Source organism: Tyto alba, unplaced genomic scaffold (genome assembly GCF_018691265.1).
Source record: "Tyto alba isolate M040663 unplaced genomic scaffold, T.alba_DEE_v4.0 Super-Scaffold_14, whole genome shotgun sequence".
In the NCBI taxonomy this organism is placed as follows: domain Eukaryota; kingdom Metazoa; phylum Chordata; class Aves; order Strigiformes; family Tytonidae; genus Tyto; species Tyto alba.
The window spans coordinates 23,754,707-23,781,805 of NW_024881276.1; the positions used below are offsets into that span (position 1 = coordinate 23,754,707).

At 36.1% G+C, this 27,099-nt stretch overlaps 1 protein-coding gene across 15 annotated transcripts in view; it reads left to right on the forward strand.

The window, feature by feature from the left end:
• The window catches only part of KDM6A (lysine demethylase 6A), a 162,453-nt gene extending 137,211 nt beyond the window's left edge, over nucleotides 1–25,242 (forward strand). For 7 of the 15 annotated variants that reach the window (XM_042788533.1, XM_042788539.1, XM_042788542.1 and 4 more), the window contains 12 exons: nucleotides 2,323–2,452; nucleotides 4,000–4,105; nucleotides 4,849–5,054; nucleotides 7,374–7,438; nucleotides 7,541–7,615; nucleotides 9,447–9,595; nucleotides 10,614–10,728; nucleotides 12,800–12,987; nucleotides 14,232–14,373; nucleotides 19,441–19,567; nucleotides 20,502–20,672; nucleotides 20,935–25,242. In XM_042788533.1, the coding sequence (XP_042644467.1) occupies nucleotides 2,323–2,452; nucleotides 4,000–4,105; nucleotides 4,849–5,054; nucleotides 7,374–7,438; nucleotides 7,541–7,615; nucleotides 9,447–9,595; nucleotides 10,614–10,728; nucleotides 12,800–12,987; nucleotides 14,232–14,373; nucleotides 19,441–19,567; nucleotides 20,502–20,672; nucleotides 20,935–20,991 (1,531 nt within the window). In that variant the 3' untranslated portion in view covers nucleotides 20,992–25,242. Of the gene's footprint in view, nucleotides 1–2,322; nucleotides 2,453–3,999; nucleotides 4,106–4,848; nucleotides 5,055–7,373; nucleotides 7,439–7,540; nucleotides 7,616–9,446; nucleotides 9,596–10,613; nucleotides 10,729–12,799; nucleotides 12,988–14,231; nucleotides 14,374–19,440; nucleotides 19,568–20,501 lie in introns of all 15 variants that reach the window. The other 8 variants (XM_042788535.1, XM_042788543.1, XM_042788537.1 and 5 more) reach the window with 4 other exon arrangements.
• The last annotated feature ends 1,857 nt before the right edge of the window (nucleotides 25,243–27,099 follow it).

Sequence of the window (27,099 nt, forward strand, 5' to 3'; positions counted from 1 at the left end):
AACTGGTCTGTTAAAGACAACTTTAAATATTCTGCCCATCTGTTTCCTCTGCCACATGAATTACGAGCATTCTCCTATCTCAGCTTTGCTTTTCGTTGGCCCCTTTCCTCTCTTGAAATTTCCACGCAGGGTTTTAGTAACTTAATAGGAAACTGTGGCATACATTTGGTAGTATCAGCTTCAAGTGCTGTGTTTATGAGATATCTCTGTTCATCTGATCTTTTCCTCTGTACTATCTGCTTTCTTACCTCCTTTGCATTTTCAGACCTGTAATTTCTCTAAGTGTACAGGAGTTTCTCCTTTCTCTGTTGCTCCCCTTTCCCTGAAGACCCCACATGCTTTGGCTTTACTGAGACTTTCACTGTGGTGATAAGCTTGTGACTACAGTAGCTTAAGTCACGCTAGTTCTGTCCAATGTCCCTTTTTCTTCAGGTCCACTCTCTGATCTTTCTTGCCTCAAAAATTACCTGAGAACTGTTTATCAATGCAAAGTGAATTTTGTCAGAGTTCTCTTTTGATTTTTAATCCTATGCATTTGCTTTTCTTGTTTTTATTTTTCAGTTTGGTAATGCAGAGTTTATAGTTACTTCTAATACCTGCTATTCAGACTATAGTTTCACTTCGTATAAATGGTCTGAATCTTGGACTCATGCAACTGTGGCCGATAAATTTTTTGGGTGATGGTGATTTTATATTGCCATGGTTTTTTCTTCTTTTTGTGTGTGTGGACAGTAGGGTCTTTGCAAGAACTACATCAGACATTAAGCACTGGCCAGTGAGTTTTGCCAAGTTGGATAATGCCTCATCAAAGCTACAGTGTTGCTCTTTCAGTTTCTTTGAAGTTGCAATCTATTCTGGCATTAGTCTCACCTAGCACAAGGAGTAAGCTGTGTTTGGTATTTTGACATGCATGCTTTGGAGACAGTTGTTAAATATGTCTCTGTCTGTATTGCTCTGATACTCTGTCAGAGAGCAATGTATGAATTAGAAAGCTGGCATAAGTTCTGAACTGAATGACTGACTTGTTTGTCGTGATGAGCACCAGTTTCTCAGGATGCTCATCTTTGCTGCAGCCTGGGGTACATGAGATGTTTGCTTATTTTCTTTAAAGTGTTTGTCATAATAGTCAAGCCCTATGTCCGTCTTACTCATGGTTTGTGGTAGCTTGATTTGGAGCAGTGCTCTCACGTGCTGGCATCCAGCACTACAGTGTTTCTCAGTGCCAGTAACACAGTTCCTCTTTTAGAGAGGAGCTCTACTGCTGGAAGTTTATTCTAATATGTCAGCTGTGGTTTCTGCTGAAGACTTGTTACCAGAACAACTTTTTTGTAACGGGTGAGTTTTATGAAGATAAATGACTAAACTACACATTAGAAGCATCCCATTTTGTGGGGTGTTGAGAGGTGATAACAACCATTAGTGAATCAAGTGAAGCTGGAAGAAGGATTTGAATAGCGTTCAGTTGGAAGAATTTCGAAGTAGTTGAGTCATTTTTAACAAACAAAAATTTAAGGGGTGGTTTTGTTAATAAATGCTTTCCTGGTGATAGTGACTGGAAATCGAACACAGACTAAGCTCAGAATGCAGATTTTTCAGGTCATTCATTATAGGAAAAGTTAACACACATACGGTGGGTTATCCATGTCTGGGAATCTCCAGAGAAAGGCTGCAAATAAAACAAGCGAGGTTCTCACTCAAGTACACCTACGGGTGTTGACACAGCAACTCGCTCAGGGTAGGTCCTTTCCTCTGTTGCTCAAACAAATGAAATCTGCAGCAGTGGCTCCTTCTGGCTTCAAAATGTGTAAATCAGAGAGGGGTAGGTGGTTGTTCAATTCAGTGATGTTAGTGTAGTTGTGGTTGTTTTCTGTGACTCGGCAGTTTCTTGGCTGAGGCATTGTCATTTTCTGACTCTGTGCTCTGCCACAGTGCTGTGCACAGCGTTACCGGACTGCATTATCTCAACTGCTGTGAATTGATCATCCACCAGCCAGTGCCGACTTAATAAGGTTCTTCTCTATTTCTGGTTGAAACCTGCTTTCTCTAATAAATTTTGTCAAATGAGCCATACCTGCTTTTATTTAAAATGGATGTATTTTTAACTAATAGTGGTGATGTTGCAGATTGGGCAGGCAAATTGGGAATTATTTTGAATAATATGAAATTATACACTGAGAATTCTTGATTAAAATATATGAGCTTTATTTGTATCGTGAATTACAGTTTCTCCTTATACATCACTATTTTGCAGAAGAGATGACACAAATATATATTTATTTCATTTGTCAAGTATTGACAGAGGCAGCTCTTCTTTCCTTTTAGGAATCTGGGTAAAAATGGCTTATCTAACAGTAGTATTCTATTGGATAAATGCCCACCTCCACGACCACCACCTCCACCATACCCTCCCTTGCCAAAGGACAAGCTGAATCCGCCTACACCTAGTATTTATGTAAGTAAATCAAATGGTAGAAGTACATTGCTGACTGTCTTGTATTTGTTTGGATATCTGAATTACATAATGCAATTATTTTAAAGATTCACTATCCGTAGTTGAATTCTCATTACAGTGCTCTCCCGACTAGTATTGCTGGGAAAAATGCTAACCTTGAAGAAAATGTTAAGACATAACTTGGCTGTTAAAGTACCTGTAAATTAAGAATTTCAGTAAACAAGAAGAAAACCAGCTTCAGAATAGTTTGTGGGGTTTTTTTAATACTCAAAATACTGGCAGAATAAGCAAAACAGTTCATTAGGTACAATGCACAGTATTTCAAGTATGTACATACAGTTTTTGCAAGTGACAGTTTAGGTGTAAATGAGCAAGTAATTGAACTAAACTGTCCTAACAATCTGCTTCAAAACATAGTAAAGAAAAAAATTAATAAAAGTGGACGTGATGTTAAGAATAAAATGTCATTAGGAAAAGGCAGGTTTTAGTTGCATAGTATTTTCTTATGCAAGCATTAAAACTTCAGTTCTGAAAAACAAAGTTTCATAATGTACTTTATGAAGAGTTTGAGATAACTTCCTTAGTAATGGGAGAGTAAGTCAGAGGATGTATGCTTCCTTGATAAGGGAAGAATAATTTACAGTATGTCCATACAGTATGAAAACCTCAACGTTAGCTTTGGTCAGCTCAACTTGGGGACCAGAGGCAGTTACTACTTTGGTCTGATACTACACAAGCAGTCTGTGTGGGTGCTAGATTAAGTTGGAAGCAAAAGTGCTTCCAAGTGTTGCAGCTGAATTAATCTACTTTATTAAAAGTCTATCACAGCTTTGTTGAGTCCATATAAAGCTGGTAAGTCACCATAGTGCAGAATACAGTGCAGATATGCCAGCATGGGTCCCAATATTTGAGAAATACGTATTGTATTTTGTTCATTGAAAAAGATGTCTTAAGCATTTTAAAAGATTCACAAAAATGTCAAAAAAAAAAAAAAAAAAAAAAACCACCAACAAAACAAAACAACCAAGATGGGGGAGACTGTAGCATAAAATTGAGGTCAGAAGTGCACAAAAGCATAAGAAAATCAAATTAAGCTTTGTGGTTAACATGAGATACACTCTGTGAGTAGTCTTTTTAATTTTACTGTTTCTTGTGTACCTTATCTGTAAAATTAGCTTTTTTGACTTCTGAAAAGAAAGTTTAGTATATTACCTTGCTCTTCAGAGAATTCTGTAGATTTAAGGAATGTACAAGGCTACTGTCAGATAAAGAAATAAACTGCAGGAAACCTGAGTTGCAAAAGCCAAAGCAACCTGGGAATAATTCATGCCAAGAAATAAATTGCAGTAACAAATTAATTTCAAGAGTGAACCCAGCTTTTAACATGGATAGAGTATGATGTAGCTGTTCATTCCCCACAGTGCAGTAAAATTGAGAAAATTCCTGTCTTCTTTTGGTTATTTCTCTTTTTTTTTATTATTATTCTTTCTTATTTTACAAGGAGTCTAAATTCATCTGACATTTAATATTCCATTGTAATTTTACAGTTGGAAAATAAACGAGATGCTTTCTTTCCACCTTTACATCAATTTTGTACAAATCCAAACAACCCTGTTACTGTAATACGTGGCCTTGCTGGAGCGCTTAAATTAGGTAAGTTTACTTTGTATGTTTTTTTTGCTTTGGAAAAAATTATGTGTTTTTAAGAAGTCTCTCAGTTCTTAAAAGTGGATATTTTATTTCTGTAATACTGTATTACTTGTGTATTCCAAGTAATTAGGGTAATGTGTCATTTCTCAGTTTGTTACTGTTTCTAATCTTGATCATCTCAAAAAAAAAAACCAAAAGCAAACAAAAAAAAAAAAAAAAAAGGAAAAAAACCCAAACAAACAAAAAAAAATCCAGCAGTTTTTGTTGAGCACAGAGGGAAGCTGAGCTGTGGATACAGAAGCTTACAGATAGGCTTTTTTTCTGTTAAAAGTATGGCTGCACATCTTTGTGCTTAGATTTAATGACCTATGATCTGATTGTGTACAATGTCTTGAATTCTGTAGATGGAAAAACTATCATTGCTGGTAGGAAATGTGTTATATGATGGAAGTGTGTTCATAAAAATCTGATCTGAAAACTACTTTAGATTTAAACATTGTTTGCAGTTTTGTTTACACAAGGCATGTAAAATGTTTCTTGGGATATAGTCTATATGGTAACTGCCAAGTTTTTTCTAAGCTTCTACTGTTGTTTGCATAAAAGCTTTTTAAGTTAATCATGAGTATTAATTATTAACCTACAGGTAGTCTGTATTATGAAGTGGAGGGGGAATGCTTTAGGTAAAGTATTAATTTTCTTGAAACTTACTTTAACTGTCATTTTTAAATTTTATTCCTGTTTATTAGATCTAGGACTCTTCTCTACTAAGACATTGGTAGAAGCAAATAATGAACATGTAGTAGAAGTAAGGACACAACTACTGCAGCCAGCAGATGAAAACTGGGACCCCACTGGAACAAAGAAAATCTGGCGTTGTGAAAGCAGTAGATCTCATACAACAATTGCTAAATATGCACAGTACCAGGCCTCCTCATTCCAGGAGTCTTTAAGGGTAAGTTCACTGTTACTATTTAAGTTATAAATTATGAACTGTATACCAACTCTGGAACCAATTAATAATGGCTATTGAAAACAAAGAGAAGCTGATAAGGAAAAGGAGACATTTCCATTAGCATGGGGAGCACAGGTAAATTTACAAAATCTGTTTTGAATAGGGGGTCAAATAGTATATAGGGTGTTTCTCCCAAATGCTTAAGGTAAAATTTAATTTTCTTAATGTAAAACTCCTGGTTAGTTCATACTTTTAAAATCTTGTTAGCCTAAGCTTTCATATAATAATGTCAAAGCTCATATTAAAATATTTAGAACTTAAGATACTTTTTTTTTAACTTGTATGGCTTCTAATTTCACACACATTTTGAAATCAGATTTCTGAATTAATTTGGATGTGGCTTATTAGAAGTTTACACTCATACTTGTCTTTTGTTGAGTTCCAAACATAACAGTTTCTATTTAGTTTAGAAGTTGTTAAACACATGTAACAGTGAAATATTATTTAATTGGTATTAATTTTTAATATTTTTGCTGAAGTATTGAGCACATCCTTGGAATTAGCTGTGGACGCTCCTCAGAGGCTTATGTTATCTGTTGTTATAAAAAGATGAGTCTAAGGTGGAAATAAGACAAAAAGATATTCTTGACCAGTTGTTAATCAGAAAATAGGGAAAACACCAACATGGGAAATTGAGTATTGCAGTTTTCACTGCCATTACACAGAAACATAATGGTTTCAGTAAGAAAAGAAAGAAATTCTCAATTGAAACTTTGTGCTTTAGAGGAAAGGATTCAAAATGAAGAAATTAATCTGTAGTTGAAGAAAAGGGAAGGGAAGGTAGTCGCAAGGTTTTAAGCGAGACTGATGCAGGATGAGGAAATGAAACAGGAATATGATTGGGAAGTGGGGAGCCCTGAAGTCATCAAGAGCTTGGGACATAAATGGGATTTTTCTTCCTCTGCATTGGTAATAAGTTTAAATAGGATATTGACTGAAGTTGTTTCTGGTGCCCCTTGAACAGCTGCACTAGCACTGTATTCTTACACATCATTCCAGAGGGGCTGGAGAACATTAGTTCATTGGAACATTATATATATACGAATTTATTAATGTATGTAATTGATCACATACCAGCTTGTCAGCAGGAAAGCCTCAGCTTTGGATTTGCACCAAGTAGTGAACTGCAGGATTTTCTTATTATTTCTTTTTTCTCAGTTACAAATTGGTGATAAAAATGCAATATATAAAATAATTTTCAGAATGATGTTTCTCATTTTTCCCTTGGAAATCCGAAAGACAGCGTACACATGTCCTTTGCCTAACACTGCTTTGACCTGTCCTTAGATGACTTTTCACAGTGTTCCAATGAAAGCTTTGTTTCTTCTTTCTACAGACACAATCCTCTTGGCTTGCCCTGAGTGTTCTCTTTTTTTTAATTCCTCTAACAACTATTACATTGCTTTTCTAGCATGTCTTGCAGTATTTGATAAATCCATCATCACTAGGTTCCTTTTTGTTTCTCTTTGTCCTTCATTCAAAGGATGAATAAGACTTTCTCAGGTACGTAGGGCACTTTGAGATTTAACAACAATCCTATTCAAAGCTAGAGATCTTTGGATAGCCTCCAGGCTGTTCTTTCCTCCTTTTTGTCTTATTCTTTTCCTTCTATGTCCATATACTTGCCAAAAAAAGAAGTCTTTAGAATAGGGTTTTGAGTGCACTCTGCTAAAAAGATCAAATTACATCATTTTATATTGGTTAGATATTTTCCACTAGTCATGGTCCTAGCTACTGCAGTGCTAAAATAGCATATAGCTATGAAAAATTCAGAAGATTTTATATAATGGATTTTATAAAACTAATTTTATAAATATTAGTCATCTTAATTTCATATCGGGATACCTGCTTGACTTTGAAGGAAGGTAAATGTTCTAGTCTGAAAAAGTTAACAGTATTCCTTACAATTGGATTCCTGTTCACCTGCATAATGAAGCAAACCAACATACTCATTCACAACTGTAATGTAGGCTAGCAGAAATGTTTACAGTGTAGACATTTTCTGTTGTCCTGGCCTGAGCTTCCCTGAATTTGTAGTTATGAAGAAATTTTTTAATAACTTTTAAAATTTATTTTCTTAACAGTAATATTGATGTAAAATCTTAGGCACAGATCTTTTAAAGATTGTACCACCATCTTGTAACAAATGTACTTATCTCTGTGAACATGTTATCACTTTATACCTATGTATTTTATATATATTCTTACTTTTATATATTTTTATATATAAGAAAGCATTTCCACGTTTGCATTTTATAGGAGGAAAATGAGAAGAAGAGTCACCACAAGGACCACTCAGATAATGAATCCACATCTTCTGATAAGTAAGTGTGATATAATTGTGATAATTCTGTAGTTGGTTTTATGTGTTTTTTTACATCATTCACATTTTCACATTCACTATTTATATGTTTTTATGTTTGCAGCTCTGGGAGGAGGAGAAGAGGACCTTTTAAAACAATCAAGTTTGGGACCAACATTGACCTGTCAGATGACAAGAAGTAAGTTGATTGTAGTTTGTCCTGCTCACAGCAGTATTCTACAGTATGATACTCCTTCTGGAAAACCAGTGTGGTGTTCTCAGACATCAGTCAATCTGTTCATAAACCCAGTTCCTGTTGCACACCCCATTTCCACAATTAAATTGTTCCCTTTGGTCTTTAAACTGTTGTTATGAGTACTTCACATGCTAAAATCTCTATTCCACCTTTTCTTTCCAGGATCTTTATTTTTTCCAGAAGTGAACTTCAACATCCATCAGAAACTGTTCTTTCTAGTCCTCCTTCTAATACATTCCCTTTGTTTCATTCTGAGGCTTTAAACTGTTTGCTTACAACTTCTGACAGTACCAAGTTTTCAGTCTTTGCACAGAAATTGTAAGATTAAAGGTTTTTTCTTTTTTATTTCTCTGGATTTCTGTTATTTGTTTTTTGTTTTCTTTTGCTCCTACTGTCATCCTTTCTGTTTCTGCTGTTTCATAGCTCTTGCTTCTCTATCTAGGAAAAGGGTTCAAAATATGTAATAAAGACCAGACCAATGATTACCTGTGTAAAAGCCATGATACCACTCCCAGAACCTCACAAAAATAAGGAATAAATTGGTATTCTTTAGACTACATATCCTTCTATGAGTAGAGGAAGGTAGCTCAGACAGACATCAGAAAGTATTAGAAATACTCTGAAAACATGGTTTTATTGTCCAGTAATATTTTTTTTATTTGATTCAGTCTCTAATTAGTCTATATTTTCATAAAAGATCCAGTCTGTCAGTCCTGCCAGCTGCAGTACAAAACCTCTGATCTCCTTCAGTCATGAGACCACAAGAAAAGGTTATGGTGTTTGAAACTGAGGAATAAGGACCACTTAAGATGCTGACGTTTTTTGGTGGTATAGTCACTGAAAGATTAATGTGTTTGTATATATGTATGTGATGAGAGATTGTTATAAAATTTTAAATATCGATGCTAATTTTTTCTGAAGAAAATTCCATCTGTAGATACAAAATTGTTTCTAATAAACTAGCACTCTGAGCAAACCATTAGGAGAGAGACTTTAAATTAACCTAAGCATAACTAACCTGAGGCTCATAGAGAATTGGATTTTGATACTTTAAGTAGCTCTTGTAGGATCCCAGGTAGATGCCAGATCTTCTGATCTGCAGTCTCAGCGTTTGCTAAAAAACTGCCTTTTCCTTCAACAGCCTGTCAGATTTTTGATTATATTTGGAGATATTTTAAAATTGAAAGAGTAACACGGGTAGCTCCACACTTAATTTCTGGGATTTTTGTGTTTGAAGATCTGTGTTTGTCTTAATGTTGGTATTCAGTTCCATAGCACATGCATGTCATTAACATTCTTGGTCCTGGCAATTGTGTGCAGAGGGTAGGGTATGTTTGGACAGTCCTCTTGACATGTGTTGTAGCATCATATTGTTTGGCTCTTGAAAGCATGGTTAACAGTTTCTGACTGGCTGGCTTACAGTGTGGGGAAGAGCAAAGCTCTGTTTCCACTTGGAAAAGGTGTACACCGAGGTCTAACGTGCAAGCAGACTTTTCTGGCAGTGTAGCAGCAGACTGGCAAACTGAGAGTGAGTCCAGCAACCCTGGCTTTTAGCTCACCCTTAAATTATATTGTTGTTTAAAATTCTGCAACTGTCAAGTAAGGGTATTGCATTGTCTCAATTTCTGTCTTAAGAGATGCTAGGTTATATAGCAGTATGTTGTCTGCTCCTTTATCTTCTATGCTAAGAATTCTTTTAAAAACATTTCTGTTTCCCAAACTCTTCTAAGAGTTTTAGGGATTTACAGTTTGTTGATTTGCTATTTTGTTGCAGGTGGAAGTTACAACTCCATGAACTGACAAAACTTCCTGCTTTTGTACGTGTGGTATCAGCAGGAAATCTTCTAAGCCATGTTGGTCATACCATCCTGGGCATGAACACAGTGCAGCTGTATATGAAGGTTCCAGGAAGCAGAACACCAGGTGAGTATACTCCCTTGGCATGAAAAAAACCAAGGTACTACTGCTGTGGTATTGATTTAACTGTACTGCTCATTTTCCATATCTTACAGCATGCCTAAGCATGATAAAATCTTACATAGTCAATGTTTCTTAAATTTCTTGTTTAACTGAACTCTGCGTGTTCAAAGTACTAAATTACCTAATAGTGGAAATTTCTGGATATCTGCGGTGCTAAGTAATTAACATACTAACCTCTTGCATGAAATACTGGGTTCTTTAAGGGGAAAAAGAGGATGGGTTTATATGCTTGGACAGTATTTGTATTTTACATGCCTTGAAAGTTTTTATAGGCTTCTAAAGTAGGTCTTGTGCAATCACAGAAATCAGTATACTTTTAGTTTTTAGATTCTGTATTGTCCAAGTACAGGACTCAAACATCCATAATGAATAGTGCTGTGTTAGAGCACTGGACCGAGACTTGAGGGATCTGGACTAAATTTCAGGGTCTGTTTTTTTCTGAAGTACAACTTCAGAAAATTCCATTAGGGATTATGGCTCAGTTTTTGAGCTGTCAAAAGAAGATAAAATACTGGCGTTTCTACATTGATTTTGAAAGCTCTTTGGGACAGATTTTCTTACTACTTGTTTATTCAGTGCCTGAAGTAATAAAGTTTTGCTCCTGACTGGGACTGTCAAGAGCTATCATAAAACACAAAATCTAGGCTTTAGCGTCTTGAAGCATTTACTTCTGCAAAAAGGGAACTGCTCAAGTATTGGTCAGATTTGCAAGATTGGTAGTTCTAGCTTTTCATTTTCCATAAGCTAACAGAAGCAGAATTCTCTTGTCACTGGTAGCTTAATTGCATTTCTTAACACCATGAAGCATCTAAATAGTGTGTATAAGTGTCATATAAAAATATGTACAAATACCTAAACTATGATGTGGGGTTTTTTAGTAATTGTGACTTTGTATTTTTCTAGCGTTGTTTTGATAGATCAGCCTTACATAAAGCATGTTTATTTTTCTCTTAATTTTCAGGTCATCAAGAAAATAACAACTTCTGTTCAGTAAATATAAATATTGGTCCAGGTGACTGTGAATGGTTTGTTGTCCCTGAAAGTTATTGGGGTGTTATGAATGACTTCTGTGAAAAGTAAGCTGGGCGTGCTGTTATTCTCTATTTTTTTTAAGTTCTCTGTGCCTTTCTCAGATCTAAGTGGGGGATTACTAAGGGTGTCTTAAGAGGATGTTATTTTATGGGGTTTCCATGTAGTCAGAAAAGTCTTATAAGTCAAAATATAAAATCTAGAATTTATACAAAATACGACATTTGTACAATGTACAGAAGCTTGAATTGCCTGTGATAGCTTTGCGCTCAAAAATTAACATTAGGTCCATTATTTGTTTTTTTGAACACAGGAATGAAGGAAATTTGAAAAGTGAGAGATTGGTAGTAGCAAATGCTCATCTAGGTTCAAGGTTGAAATTTAGACTACATTACGGGTTCTCAGAAGTTTAGTATAAACATAGGCTGTCTGCTACCAATGTGTATCATGTGACATCAGTCCAGTTTTCATAGTAGTAACGTTTTCACATCAGAAAACTCATCACAGTCCTTGCTGTTTACCTAGGCACTCTTACCATGCATATTAAAGCTGACCTGTACTATTACCAATGGTGATGCTTTTATAATGGCTTCTTGGGCTATTATAGTGGAGTGACAGAATAAAGTCGGGGTTGAAGGAGCTGGGGGTTTGTTTTGCTTCTTTGTGAGTGATGGAGTATTTTCCTGGTGATGTATGCTGTTAATCTTCATTATGATTAATATACATGTTGTACACAAGAAAGTACAGAGTCATTGGTATTTTGGCATGGTTTCTTGCTGCATCTAGAGGGAAAGCATAGTCTACTCAGACCCCAGGAGGTGTCATGGCATGCTTTGCATACACTTACATGTTTGTAGCTTGCTGGAAGAGTTGAAGTGTACTGACCATTGGGGAAATATTCAGCCAGCTCTAAGACGGGGGTTTCTATGTTGTGCCTTGTGTTAAGTGGATGCTTTAAAAACAAACAAGACACGTACACATGCACATGCACTCACTCCCTGCCCTGCCAAAAAAAAAAAGTCAAGGGAGCAGTTGTGTTCCCTAATGATGCTAGTATTGAAGCCTCTGAAGTAGCCTCTGAAGCTGATCTTACGGGAGAATATTTTTTTTCTTACCTTACCCAGATAAAACTCAACTAAGCTCTTGGCTTTTCTTCAGAAATTTTCTAGAGCTCTGCAAATTCATCTCAGTGTCTCTCTACTATGTATTTTCTGCCCATCTACTGACAATGGTTCTTATTTCATTCACCTTTACAAAGATTAGCCATCTCAAAATGGTAATTTCTCTGAGGTAATTTCAATGTTTCTGATGATAACATGCCTTTTAGTCCCATGACACTGTCCTCCTGAGGGCGGCAGAGAGACTGAGATCTTGGCAACCTCCTAAAATGTTTAGAGTGCCTGATAGAAGCACTGAATTGTCATTGAAAACTGTGGATTGTGAATGATCTCTTACGGTGCAGTATAAAATTGGGATAAGAATGGGAGAGAGGTATGTGTTTTGCATAACCATAGTGGAAGAGTTCATGCTCAGGAAATCCATATGGAGATGTTTTTTCAGGCTTGTCAAGAGATTCAACATTTCTTGGCTGAATATAGCATAGACCTGTAGATCACAGTTGAGGTGATACCAACAGGTTGCTGCTTGTGTGGACAAGCTTCACGTGCATACACTGCCAGTATGAGTACGTGGTTAGCATTGTTCAAAAAATAAAGCATTCTTAAGAGCTAGTATGATCTGTATATGAAATCAGTCACTGGTTAAAAAAGCAGCATTCAGCATCAGTGTCATACTAGATCTGATCAGGGATTCTCTGCCTCAGCATCAATAAAATACTGGGAAACTTAAAGGAAAGTAGAATTTAACTGGAAGCTATAAACTGATTTCACATGGGCAGCTAGATGTCTAAGTTTTCTAAAGTATTACAGGATGTGAAATGCGAAATTAGGATCAGGAATTTTATAGATAAATCTTCCCTTTTGACTAGTCCTCCCAAGTCACTAATTAGATGCAGAAAACATCCTGGTGAGTAGTTTTTACAGGTAATTTCATTGAAGTATCAACCACTAATTTGTTTGTTGATAAATGCTTCAGTCTTTCTTTTTCCTGTTGTTTCAGGAATAATATGAATTTCCTAATGGGATCTTGGTGGCCAAACTTGGAAGATTTGTATGAAGCCAATGTCCCAGTTTATAGGTTTATTCAAAGACCGGGGGATTTGGTGTGGATAAATGCTGGCACTGTTCATTGGGTTCAGGCTATCGGTTGGTGCAACAACATTGCATGGAATGTTGGCCCGCTTACAGGTATGGTTGAATAGTGCCTGTGCTGAACTACCTAACTAGGTAATAATATACTACATACGCCACAGAACCTGCCATTCCTTATTAATTTACCAGGCTTTACTAGATTAAAAAACGGAATGTATTTTTAAACTGTGATGTGTTGAAGCTTTAAATAATTCCACTGGTAAGCAGAAGAGAAAGCAGCAAGAATGCAGTCTTTGCACTCGTTCGTTTAATGGGCTTGTAAAAATTATGGTTATATAGCAAATGCTAACAGAATAAAATGTTTCTATTAATTCATATGGTCTGTCTGGTAGGCCATTTCTTAACTTTTTCTCACAAAACTTATTTTACCCTACAGGCTGTGCTATAGCTTGCACATGAGTTTAAGGACTTGTCCAATCTAACTTTTTCAGGACAACAGATACCTAATTGCTCTTTAGTGAATGCGTCAGGAAATGGGAACAGTTGTAAAATTTTGTTCATAAAGGAGTATTAGGTTTTTCAGACCTACTGCTCTAGAAGTCTTTAGTTTTGAACCATGGTGTTTGAAGGTTTTAAGAAGTGAGAATGGAAGGAAATTTCACAGCTAAAATGAGATTCTGTCAAGCATTTGAAGAAAATGTACTTCCAAAAACTCCTGTTTTCTTACATAGTTAGGGTGTCTTTATTTCACTGTGGTGCAATAAATAGTATATCTCCAGGATTGTATGATTGACTGATACAGAGCTCACATGTTCGGTCACAGTAAATTTTATAAACATTTTTTAAAAAAGGGCGGGGTAAGTAGGCTGATTAATGAAAAAGTCTGACTCATTGCAGCAAATCTCTCAAGGTACAGTCTTCCTTTTCAAGATAAATTATATACCATAGCATTTTAAAATTATGATAGTGAATAGAGTGAGATGTAGACATTTCAAGTTCAGATTTTAAAAAAAAAAATCTGAAATATTTTAGAATTTATTAATAACCCTTTTTGAAATACTGCTCTCTGTTCACCGCAGAAATTGAACACTTGTCAGTAATTTATTTTCACAGACAGTTGTTGCTGATGTGGTATTGTGTGTTCTTTTAGCATCATAAATATATCTTTTGAAATAAATTTTATAGAATTCAAGTGTAGGTGGAATGAATGGGTCATTGTGAATAAAGCTTAATCTAGCCCTAAAAGATATAAATTTTTATTATAATCAAATTATTTTGATTCCAGCAGATACTTATTTCTTAACTTGACTAAGGACTTCTGTAATTCTTTTTTTGTATAGCCTGTCAATATAAATTGGCAGTGGAACGGTACGAGTGGAATAAACTGCAGAGCGTAAAGTCCATAGTACCCATGGTTCATCTTTCATGGAATATGGCTCGAAATATCAAGGTCTCAGATCCAAAGCTTTTTGAAATGATAAAGTAAGTTTTACTTATTTGAACATTTACTGTACCCTTTCCTTTCAAACAGAGAACAGTAGTTGATTTGTAAGTGATCCTTTGTAAGACTTAATCATTCCTGAGTATCAAGCCAAAATCATTTTACATTCTGTTTTTCAAGAATCCATTTATAGATACAATTAATTTTATTATGTTTTATTTGATGTTATGGTGGCATAGCTTTAGAATTATATAAATAACTTTTTTGTTGAATATGCTATAGACTTAGTACAACAGTTTACAGAAATAGTTGACTTATGACAAAAGCTGTCAGAGTATGTACCATAAAAAATAACAAAATAAGGTCATCAACCCAAATATTAGAATTAGAATGTTTAGTCATTTTACAGCAGTTAAACTTAATTGTACATTTCTAGAACCTCTAGTTTGTGCTCACACACTGTAATTTGGACAATCCAGTATAAATGTTTTAAATAACAGCAAGTAGGAATTTGAAAGCCTCCTTCCCTTTGCTCTTTCTTCTGAACAGTGAATCAATGTGTAAAATGATAATTAAGTGACGCACATTCCAAAATGCAGGAATATTCCAGGCTTGGAGCATCTTTAGTAATTTTCTTTAGAGTGCAACTTCAAGCAAATATATTGCAGCACCGTTTTACCCAGGTTGAGGAATCAATGGACATTTTGGCATGTATCATAGGTTTGTCCTAAAGAAAGTGGGGGAAAGAATTCAAAAGCAAATTACTTATCACAAGAGTACTCTGGTATCAGCATTCTTCATTTTCCCTTTTTTCCCCTCAAGTAGGATTTATTGATGACATCTGAGTGAGACACCTTTTTACAGTAGAAATTTAATTTAGGCTTGAACATCTGTTGCAGAATGGTAGAATTGAAGAAATGGTAACTTTGTAAGGACCAAGAATGTTGGAAGTTGAAAACAGGGAGGTTTGTAGTCACTGTAAAGCTAGATTTTGGAAGAGGGATTATGTGTGAATGCTTTCCTAAAATCTAGTAGCTAGTATCCAGGGTAAAGAAAATCTTAACTGAAGGCTTGACAGTCCTCCCCTTCAGTTAAGCTATTAGTGCTCATATTCAGGATGCCAGTTGTCATAAAAGGGAGAGGAGAAACTGAATAGTTAGAAATGAGAAATAGGGGGAAAAGAAGCAGGGTGTGGGAGGGAGGAAGCCAAAAAGTCCATTAAAAAAAATAACCCACAAACTCATCTTGCAATTATCTTTATGTATCTTCCCAAGCCCAGCAGGCATCTATTGTAAAGCTTGAAGCAGTTCTGGTGTGTTTTTTTGCAAAATATTATTTTGATATTTTGACACCTGTATTTTGTATTTACACAAATTTGGGGGGTTTTGCAATGGTTTAGAAATCCGTGACTGAGCATAGCATCCTTTGCTTAAAATGTTGTGAAGAAACATAGAGGACAAACTGGAATTTCCTGTTGCCTTGCTGGCTGACAGTAGCTGAGCTTTTTTGAGTGAGACACCTAAATTTTAGGTGTATGTTACAAATAAACAAAGATGCTGAAGAGCAGATACAAACTTCAGTCGTGCATACATTTGTTTTTTCCAATCTACTGAAACCATTTCCAGTTTACTTGGATTAAGCCTTCCATCGAAGTTAATTGTCAGCCAAATCCCAGTTTCCATGCTATGTGTGCAGAGGGGAGGAAGATCCAATGATGAGCTCTGGTTTGTAACTTCTAGTAGCAGTAACCTGAGAGAACTCCTGGTTGTGGTTACTTCTGTAGTTATGGTATAGCTCTTAGTAGAAATGGGCGTCACCAGAATACACAGTCTAGTGTCAGACCTTGGCTTTGTAAGCATACTGGAAATGCAGAAATATTCATGAATCTCCTTAAGATAGAAAAGCAGTTGCATAGTTTTCCTATGGGCTGTTAGTCTGGAGGAAAATGGCGCCAGCTGGAAAGTACCTATTGTCTGCTGCTCCTGGATTTTATCAAGTACAAAACAATCTACATAACATACAAAAAATTGTGTTATATATAGGGGGGGGTGTGTGTGATTGTATGTAAAAACACTTGAGAAATAGTGATTTCTGATACAGCTGGCTGAATTTCATCTTGAATAGCTGACTTTTAATTTGTCATCACTGTATCCATGACACAGCTATCATCTTTTTGCCAAAAGAAGTTCTGTATCTAAAATTGCACGTCAGAGGTACCTAAGTGTTTAGGTAGTTTGACTTCTGTCTGTGGGACTTCTTAGGTATCTGAATAGAACAAAATAATAGCTCTTGGAAAGTGATAAAAAGTAGTTTGTAGTTGCAGTTTGAAAGATAAATACAAATATGTCTTACTGGGTTATGTGAGAGTAACCACTACAGAGGCAACAAACTAAAATTTTAAGCATACATATAAATATTGGGAACCAGATTAATGATGAAAAGAAATAGACTAGCAGTAGGGAAAAAAATAATAGAAGGAAACTTCGCTTTTGGAAGAAATCTGAAGCCTCCTTATATTTTTAGTTAATATGCAACTTGGTGCTGTCTTGCTAGATGAAAGACAAAGCAAAAACTGAAACTTTCTCATGAGATGTTTTTTAAAGATTTGATACCAACAGTAGAATCATGAACAGGATCACAGGCAGACAAAATGATTTAAAACTTGACTGAGGGAGCACAACCCTCAAGAAAAGAAAAATTAACGGCAGACCTTTTAGATGGAAGCTAGAAGGACTTTTACAAATGCATCTAAGAAAGAGAAGAATTTTAGAGGTAGTGGGAACATAGTAATAAAGGCTTAAAAAATTAATTCCAAAGTAACTGAAATACTAAGTTCTTTTACAGAAATAGTTTTAGAAACATAAAAGAACATGACATGGGAGAAATGATTTTGCATAAAATCATGAAGCCAGATAAAATACCTTTCGGTGTCAGCAGGGACTATACATTACTGAAAGGTACAAAGAGGTCAGTTTTGCATTGCCAGAAGTATTTGAATTTGACTGGACACGATTTACTCGTACTCTTTATACCATACCTGTAAAAAATTTGAGAGATGATCTAGATTTTCTTCTAACTGAATTCTCACTGTACAAGAATAAAAGCAGGCCTACAGTACTAAAAGCTGACACTGTTTAACTTACACGTTGTGACTGCTAGACGCTATTTTGTCTTCATTTAGGCCTCTCAAACTTTAGGAAATTGCGGTGCATTTTCAAAGTGATAGTTCATATATTTTCTCCCATTCTTTGACACCATGAAATAGTTAACATTTATGTTTTCAGGTGTCACTACTAGGATCTGTTTTATCCAAGGAGGGGGAATTCACCTTTTAGCTATTGTTTTTGGCTTTGCTTGCAAATTTGGCAAGCATTGCAACAGCGTTATACGTGGGTTACATTTTGGGCAATTTTTTTTTCACAACTGTAACACTAGAAAACTCTTTGAAAATAATACTTCAAAAATTCTTTGGAAGTCATGAGTGGAGAACAGTGGTGGCATGTGTGCAGATGTGCTTCCAGGTGCTCTTTGGCATACCTGAACACTTTTCCAGATAACAGCAGAAGAGAAGAAAAGGATGGTAGCTTTTAAGTTTATTTGGAATGGGGCTGTATTACATAAGAGTGCTATACCAAAGTTACCGAGCTTGTCAGAAGCTTGTTATCCCAACACTCCAGTGAATTTTAATACATGATCTATGACATATGGTTTGTGGTTGGCCTTAGCATCATAAGTCCTATTAACATCAAACTTTGAAAGTGTTGAAGGAGTTACAGGTAGATGAGCTGTTCAATTTTCTTGAAATTTGGTATATGAAAATATGTTGTTTAACATACACACACATTCAGTTTTGCAGTATTCTTATAGTGAGGGTATTAATGAAGCCATAGACTTTTTTTTTTGTGAAGAAGTACAGTCCGAGTGTAAAATATCGAGGAGGATATCTCAAAGTAAACCTAAGATTCTATTAACTGCTTGGAAACACATGAGAAATACATTTTTCTTAAAAATACATAATATATATGTATTACATGTTTAAGGCTTTAAAATGGGAGAAAGATCGAGTTGAAAACATTTTGATAGCACTCTGGGGCACTTTGTTTTCTGTCCAATGTTTGTTCTTCCCCTTACATTCTTTCTTCTGCATCTAATGAGCACGTAATGTAACCACCCTGTGGAGGAGAAAATTAAAGGCTACAAAGGCTGCAGCTCAAATAAATAAGATAGCTGAGAGCTAAAAATTATTGTAAGTAACATTGTAATTTAGAAATCTGGCAGCCTATTTTGCCAGCTTTTTTTAAAGAACATATATAGCTCATACAATGCTAGAAAACAAGTTAGATTTTGTAGTACAGAAGAGAACTGTATAAAATTGTGAAGATAAAACAGTGGGGTTTTAATGCTTTACAGAAGCGGTGGCAGGGAATTGTTGATTTTAATTTGACATTTGACCAGTTATTTTCTTCATTCATAAAATGTTAAAAGAATCTTTTTTTCAATTATTTTTTTTTCCCCCCTGTGAAGCGACTTCCTTTTCTAATACGAACCTGTCTATTCTTTTTCCTTTGACATGGAAGAAGATACTTGATAGATTTTATTTTCACTGTGTGTAGTGTTGATTCCTGTCAGAACTTGGGTTTTCAGACTTTGAATACCTGAAAGTTTAGTAGTGCTGAGGAAATAAAGGGATTTTTCAGATATTAAAACATTTATTTGGATTAAAGTAAAAAGTTATTTTGAACTTGGCAGTTCAAACCAACTTTTGCTGATAGATCCATAGTTCAAAATACATGAATTGCTCTTGAAAACACATTGTTTTATTGTGCTTAAAAGAGCATTCATGCATTCCAGTCAAAAATGAAAGATACAGCCCGTTTGCAGGGCAAGGGGAGATACTGGAATGGAACAAATCTACACAGAGGTCCATAAGCATGTGGTCTAACTTCTACCTAAGTCATGAATCCAGTGATTTTTATTAGCAAGCTGTTTCTGAAATCCTGAAGGAAGAGGAGACTCCAGGTACAGGGTTTTGGAAGAAATTTAAGCCTACTTGAATCTTGCTATAAATCTGAATATTGAACTGAATGCGCAACTGATTTTGATTGCAGGTACTGCCTGTTAAGAACTCTCAAACAGTGTCAGACACTGAGAGAAGCTCTAATTGCTGCAGGAAAAGAGATTGTCTGGCATGGGCGAGCAAAGGACGAGCCAGCTCATTACTGTAGCATTTGTGAGGTCAGTAAAAATATGTGTTGAGCTTGTGTACTACTATAACATTTAATAGAATTTTGTCCTGTCTTTTGTTGCTATTTTAACTTTGTTTTCAAGTTGCAGCATCTACTATATGCTGTAAGCATATATATGTGATGCAGCACTGTCTTCAAAGAGCTTATCAAGCTGTTTTTCTAGGCATAGGCTGTATTTTGCTTCAGTCTCTTCCACAGTATTTCCACACCATTGTTATTCACTAGGTTAATTTTCAGTTCTCGGTTATTATAAAAAGTTGTTATCCCTTCCTGCATGTAATTTGATCTGCTGAGCTTAATTTTAAAGGTGTGTGTATCTAAATTTCGGAAGTGAACAACAGTCCCAAAAGAGAGAGAATTTAAGTACATTTTCTTCACAGGACATAGCTTTTTGCTGACATTTTTAATTGTACTTTTTGTTAATAGTTTCTTTAAACTATTGGATAATAGTTTCCATGAAGGTTAGAAGAAAATAAAGTTTTCCTACCCCCTGAAAATCAGTTTCTAGTTATCTTCTGCCTCATCCTCTTGGGCAGGATGATCGTGTGACTGAGTAGTAAGGAAGTAAATCACAAACTTCTTTTGCAGGCACATTTTAAAAAGGAAAATTAGGTATATTTGTTATAAATCCCCACCTTACCGTGTAACCTCTATTCAGAGTATGAATTCTGCTTTGTCAATATTGACCAAAAGCTTTCCCATAGTACTGTTCATGCAAACATCCTAAGTGTAATCTTAGTGGGTTTACAATATTTCACCTCTCTGCCTGAGCCTTAGGAGGATGGTTTTTCCCTTAACAAACCTAATTTTTCTCTTTACATGCACAGGGTAGGGTTGTAAATCTTGAAGAAAATACAGTTTTTATGGTTTAACTTCTCAAAAATGAGATTGTAACAGTTGACTTTCTGTTTCCTGTCGAATAGGTGGAAGTCTTTGATCTGCTTTTTGTCACTAGTGAGAGCAATTCTCGAAAGACCTATGTTGTACATTGCCAAGACTGTGCACGAAAGATAAGCACGAACCTGGAAAATTTTGTGGTGCTAGAACAGTACAAAATGGAGGACTTGATGCAAGTCTATGATCAATTTACATTAGTAAGTCAAATTAATAAGTGGGTGCATAAATACATTCTTTGTAAAGCAGTTGTAGACTGTCTCGGTACTCCATTCTATGAGTACCATGGACTTTCTGATTCAAATGAAGGTATGGGTTGTGTGTGATGTTTACAGAACAAAATGCTGAAGAGTCAGAATTATGTGAAATAGTACAGTAATTTACTGCAGAACATAACCGCTGAGTTTTCAGGAAAAGTATGATGTTACAATTCATAAAGTTGTGGCTTTAAAAATCCAATAGAGATCACCTGAAGACCATAACTGGATCAGATGGAGATGGGAAGAATCAGGACAGTGAAGCTTGGAGAAACTAGCACCAGGTTCAAGAGCATCTCTAATACATTGGTTGTGGTATGAAGTCAGTATAGCAGCAGAGCATCCTATGCACTCAGACCCCTTCCCCCTTCCCCACCCATCCCCTCCCAAATCAGCACTGTCCTTCTGCTTAGCAAGTGGATGCTCTCAAACAGTTCTGTCTTTTGGCTTGGGGCCTCCTTTGCATTTCAATTTAAAGCAAAAAGCCTCTTTGCCATTATAGCTTTGTGCTATATATGGCAGCCTCCTGCTTTGAACTGTGTCAGCACAACTGTCCTAACATTTCACCCAGGTTTCATTGTTTCAGGCAAAGATGGCTTGTTTGTAATCACAATGGAAGTGATGCTGGATTTATTTATAAGCCTTGCCTTTCTGTCAAAGAAGACAAACATTGGGCTAAGTGTTATGAGAATTTCATGTTGAATTAAATACAACAGCCCTGAAACGGCTGTGCCTTTGGATTCATTTCCAGGTGCTGCAGAAAATGTATGTTTAGACAATTATTTCATGTAATGCTAGCATGATAAGTTGTAACCTTTTGAGCTAAGGCCTCGAGGTTCAGCAGTAGAGGCTGGCAAGAGTGCAGGACAATGTCCTCTGATTTTAATTCTCTTCCTTGGTCCTACAGAGCCTGAGGTGATTGAACTTCATACTTCTGGGAGCCCATTGTCATTATAGTTTGTGAAATACTGCAGTTTCGAAGTGATGATCTGTTGCAGAAAAGCAAATAAATAAACACCTGTTCTTAGATATGCCATCCAGTTGAATTGAAATGGGCAAGAGTGTTTCTGTATGGAAAATAGTGGAGAGGGAGGGGTATTTTGTTGTCTGTGTTTATAACATTACATAGGTAACAGTGATGATACTGCCCCTAGAACAAGGGTTCTCAACCTGTGAGTATCTCCCTCCCCATCCAAAGCCTATATCTGGAGCCCTTGAGGGCATTAATAATTGTTCTCTTGTGAAATTGGTGTGCACATTCACTTCTTTTAAAGGGGATACAGTCTCGATTGAGAAGAGCCATAGCCTAAAAGTGACATGTCTCAGATTTAGGAGAAGAGTTAAGGTTTGTTGCATGTCACAGGACAAAGGTAATCTCAGATGGCAAAGGTGCAATAGACCTAACAGAGAGGCTCTGTGTTTGGGGTAAAGTATTGGGAGCAAACGTGGGGATCAGCTAGTGTTAGTGTTTATAGGTGAGTACTATGGCATGATCACAGTCTTTCAAGATTGTGAGCAGCTTCTCAAAGAGATTCCACATCATGACAGGACTGATGAGGAGGAAAAGAGGAGAAGGAAATGCCATCAGACAGTCAGTATTTCGATAGTAATGCCACAAAGTGCAATATTGGGAAATAGTTAGGAAACTTCTAGACCTTGTCTCCTGAAAGCAGGCAGGAACAAGACACCTAGCTCACTTTACTCTTGAGGCACTCTGGTGTTGTCTTCTGGGATTTAAAAAACAAAAAACAAAACAAACGAAGACAAACAAATGAAAAAGAATCTGAGACCATTTCCACAGGTATCCTAACTTCAGAGTTATATGTTATTGTTTAGATAGAGAGGAAAAAAAATGAAGCCTGCAAGGCATTTGGAGAGCCACAAATGGACAATTCCCCCCCACTGGTAAACAGGTTGAGAATCCCTGTTTTAGAGTATATAAAGATAGTTCTATACTGAGCCTACATGGAGCTCTGCTGCCACAATGGGACTTGTTTTGGCAGCTCACATCATATTAACACAGACATCCCCACAGCATACTCCAGTCTGCAGCGTAGGCAAAATCCTAATGCAGAGTAGTCATAAAATACATGTTGTATTTGAGTAAGTTGGAAAAAAGTACCAGTATCCACTTAAGAGTCCTGAAATGTAAAAACAGTACTGTGTATGACTTTAAACTCTGATGGTTATAATTTGTGCAGGTCGTGGTTAGACAACTGAGTTTTACACCCTTGTAGAAAAGGTAATTTAATGTTTTCTTTTTCAGGCTCCTCCATTGCCATCCTCCTCATCTTGACATTTTTTCATGGACATTAAATGAAAACTTTTCTGATATTCAGGAAGTGACCCAGTTCTGCACCACTGATTTTTGTAGCTATCCCGTAAGGCTGCTGGCTGAAAGCTGTGTCTATGCAACCTTCCAAGTGCGGAGTGTCAACCAACTGGACAGGAGAGAGCACTGCCTCCTACTCCAGAACTCAAAACAAATAAAGCTCATCCAGCTGTACTTCAAAAAAATAATTCCATGTTTTGTATATATCTGACAAAACTGGCAACATTATACAGACTACTGACTTGAAGACCACCTCTTTTGTATTTCTCTGTTTCTGGGCTGATGAGTTGGTTTCATCCATTTTTCCCCTTCAGAATTTCCCTTGGAAAAAGTACTAGCTTAGCTGGTCATTTCTTTGTAAGGTAGTTAGAAATTTTAAGTCTTTCTTTGGGCAACTTTTTTTTTTTTTTTTTTTTTTTTAATGTGAAGAGTTAGGTGATATAAATTTTTTACTGCTTTTATGTTTTTCTGTCTTGTTTTGAAACCATGACGGTTACACTTTTGGTTCCTAAATAAAATTTAAAACAATTAACAGCCAAGTCACAAAGATAAATGGGTTGCACATAGACTAAGGAATAAACTTCAGATTTGTGATTTTTGTTTCTAATCTTGATGTAAATTTACACTATTTATAAATACATATTTATTGCTTGAAAATATTTGTGAATGGAATGCTGTTATTTTTTCCAGATTACCTGCCATTGAAATTTTAAGGAGTTCTGTAATTTCAAACACTACTCCTATTACATTTTCTATATGTAAATAAAACTGCTTAGCATTGTACAGAAACTTTTATTAAAATTGTTTAATGTTTAAAGTTTTTCTATTGTTTGAGTTTTAAAAAGATTTTATGTACAGTGCCCAGTTTTTTGTTCTTTTTTTGAATCTGATTATATATATTTTATATATACTCTTGTGCTTGTGTATATATATAATATATATAGAAACCGAATATAAATATGTGTATAAAGATTTAGAGACTAAATTTTTCTCGTTTTAAGTTTTACATCTATGGTAGATTTGAGGTGTCTACTGTAAAGTATTGCTTACAAAAGTATGATTATTTTTAAAGAAATATATGGTATGTATCCTCAAGACATAGAATGACCTTCAGACTGGTTTATTGTTAAATTGCACTTTTTGCAATAACAGACCAATAAATAGTTGCTGCCAAAATGTAGTAGTAGAAGATAAGTAATGGCTAAACTTTAAAGCTCTTCAAGAAAATACCGGCTTTGACAGGAAGTTTGGCACTAGTTTTAGAAGAGGAATGAAAAAGGCTAATTTGAGTTTGGGTGGGGATATTCTCTAGAATTCAACCAAATTGCAACTTATATATTACAATATGTTCTAGTAACGATTTAAAAAGTGAAGACTGAATCATCTTGGCGTCATTGTTGACCCCAAAAAGGGACATTGTTTTGTGGTATTCTATTGTATTTTCACATATTTTGTAATACGAATTCACTGGTAAATTTTTTGAAGCACTAGGTTTATTTAGGACAAGTTTATAATATATCATTGTAACAGTTTGCAGTTTTAATGATGGTATTTATTTTAAGTTGCTCCTTTCTCATTAGCTTCTTGAAAACGCATTAAATCTAAATTTCAAAATTGATAGCTTTCTTATCGATCAGAGTTGACTGATGCAGAAGGTTCTGCATCAAACAATTTCTCATAATTTCTCATTAGTGGGGTATGTTAGTGATTGCATTGTTAAATTTTTTGTAATCAATGTGAAGTGTTAAAGGCACAGAGCATGCTAATAGTTTCTTTTGAAGAAAAAGAATCGCCTCTTACGTTGTAGCTTCAAACGAAGAGTGTTTTAATGAAGAATCAGTACAGCTTGTCTAATGCTGTTAAAACAGTTTAACCACAGTTATAAAGGACTTTCTTGCTAGTTTTTACAACAGTTGGACAAAAGGGTGTCGAGATTAAAGAAAAGCATAACAAATGCTCTTGCCAGCAAAATTATCAACTAGCAGTTAGGAAGCCAGTATTTGCAGTTCTGTAAAGATGTTAGTCTCAGCTCTTGATAACAAACTCTACAAATAATAATTTTTTACTTATGTATTTTATGCAGTCGTAAATATTGTAATCTTGACAAACCATGCTGCAACTGAAAAGCTACTCCTTTACAGTAGTCTTAAACCCAAATAAAAGCAAGATAACTTACCTCAACTAATGGTAAACAAAAAGTCCTCGTTTCTCAGTGCTGTAAAAAAATATTGCTAACTAGGGAAAGAGCTACTGTGCACTAATCAAAAGGGCTTTGTACCTTTCTTTCCCTTTGGAAAAGGGGATATTACCAAGGAAGAAAACTTGTATTTCGCCAGTGAACAAGTAGACCAAGTCAGTAGAGCATCAGGCAGTATTGCTCATTCTGCATGAAGGCTTTGTCATGAATTTGAATTGCTGCAGGGCTTTAATGTTTTGCAGTTTTCATACTTCTTAATTACACTATGCTCCTAGTGGATGGACAGTTTTGATCTATAAGCTGCTATGATTTAGAATGCTTTTGTTTCATTTTATTAAAAAAGCACAAGTTAATATTTTATCAATTGTAGTTATTACAAAGCACTTCAGCTTCTTAAATTACGAAGCGCATGAAGCAAGTGAAACATTTGTAATCTCTGGGTATTTCCAATCTTTATGAATTGGGCAGGGTGGGGGGAGGCATGGGAGTCCTAAACTGAACGTAGGGGACTAGCTCGCTTCCCCGGGAACCTCAGTCTTGGGCCCCTTGAGCTCCACAGCTGAGCCATACTGCAAGTGATTCTGATGTGCGTGTGGCTACGAATTGTAGTAGCAGGCAAATTAAAGATCAAAGTGTAAAAGGATGAAGGTGGCCAAAGACATGGCATGTATTGCAATTATTTTTGAGGTACATACTAATAGAAAAAATGCATTACTAGAGGATGGATAAAACCAGAGATACAAATGGATGTTTTAAAAACAAACAAACAAACAAAACAGTAAAAAGTTGAACAAAGATATAAGAGGGAATTAGAAATAAATAGCAACATACACTACTGAACTGTGGATCTGAGAACTGTCCTGGAGGAGTTTGAAAACAAATGGGGAGAAGGAATAGTCACGTGTTTCTGAGCTTAATTTAAATTAATCTGTAAATATGTTCACCAAAACATTTGATTTTTCAGTTTTCCTTCAGGTACATAATTTGGGACCAGTATCTCTTCACTTTTTTTTGAGAAGTGGAAGTCCTACGAGCAGTTACATTTTAGAAGTGAAGCTGATGGTAGCTTCATAAGTAAAAAGTATTTAGAGAAAGATCACTAGAAACTGAGAAGTATCTCATGACAGAAAATTCCCCAAACTTCCTGAATTTGTATGGCAGATAACTTGTTGATCCTAAAGCCAAAGTATCCTGAATCTGTACCCTTCTAGTCAGAGAAGGACTTTCAAAGTATAAATGATGTTGCTTTGCTTAAATGAGTACAGCTTGGCTCAGTTCAGCATAGTGTAGCAGATTCTTGGAACGAAGGTGGGCAAGGCTGGGGGACTCCACAGCTGGTGATATCCTGGCCACAAGTACAAAATGTATTGATTAGGAGATGGAAGAGACAGGGATTTGACTGAGATGCTAGGGAGGAGGGTGCTTGTCCCTGTTTGTTGCCCTGATCCTGTGAAGAGGCTCAAGTAAAAATATTATTTGGTGTAGAGGGCTAGGAGGAGGGCTTTTAAGCCTGAGCTTCCCCAGGTCAGAGCCCTTTTGTCTGGCTCCATAGCAGAGTCGTGACCCGACGGTTCAACGGCCGAGATGGGGCCAACATCTGAGTGTGGTAGGGAAGCTTCATCTTCATAGCTGCTTCAGCCAGGGTGGGAGTCAGGGGGAGGAAGCGCTCCGGCTGGGGGACCCGCAGGCGCCACAGCACGGGGGAAAGGCAGAAGAGGGTGACGATTTACCTCTGGGGCAGGTCAAAGCCAACCCATACTGGCTGCTTCCATTGTGTTGGTGCTGATGGCAGAGGAAGGAGGGATGCAGGTGCTGCCCAGGCAAGTTCAAGCTGCAGGCGA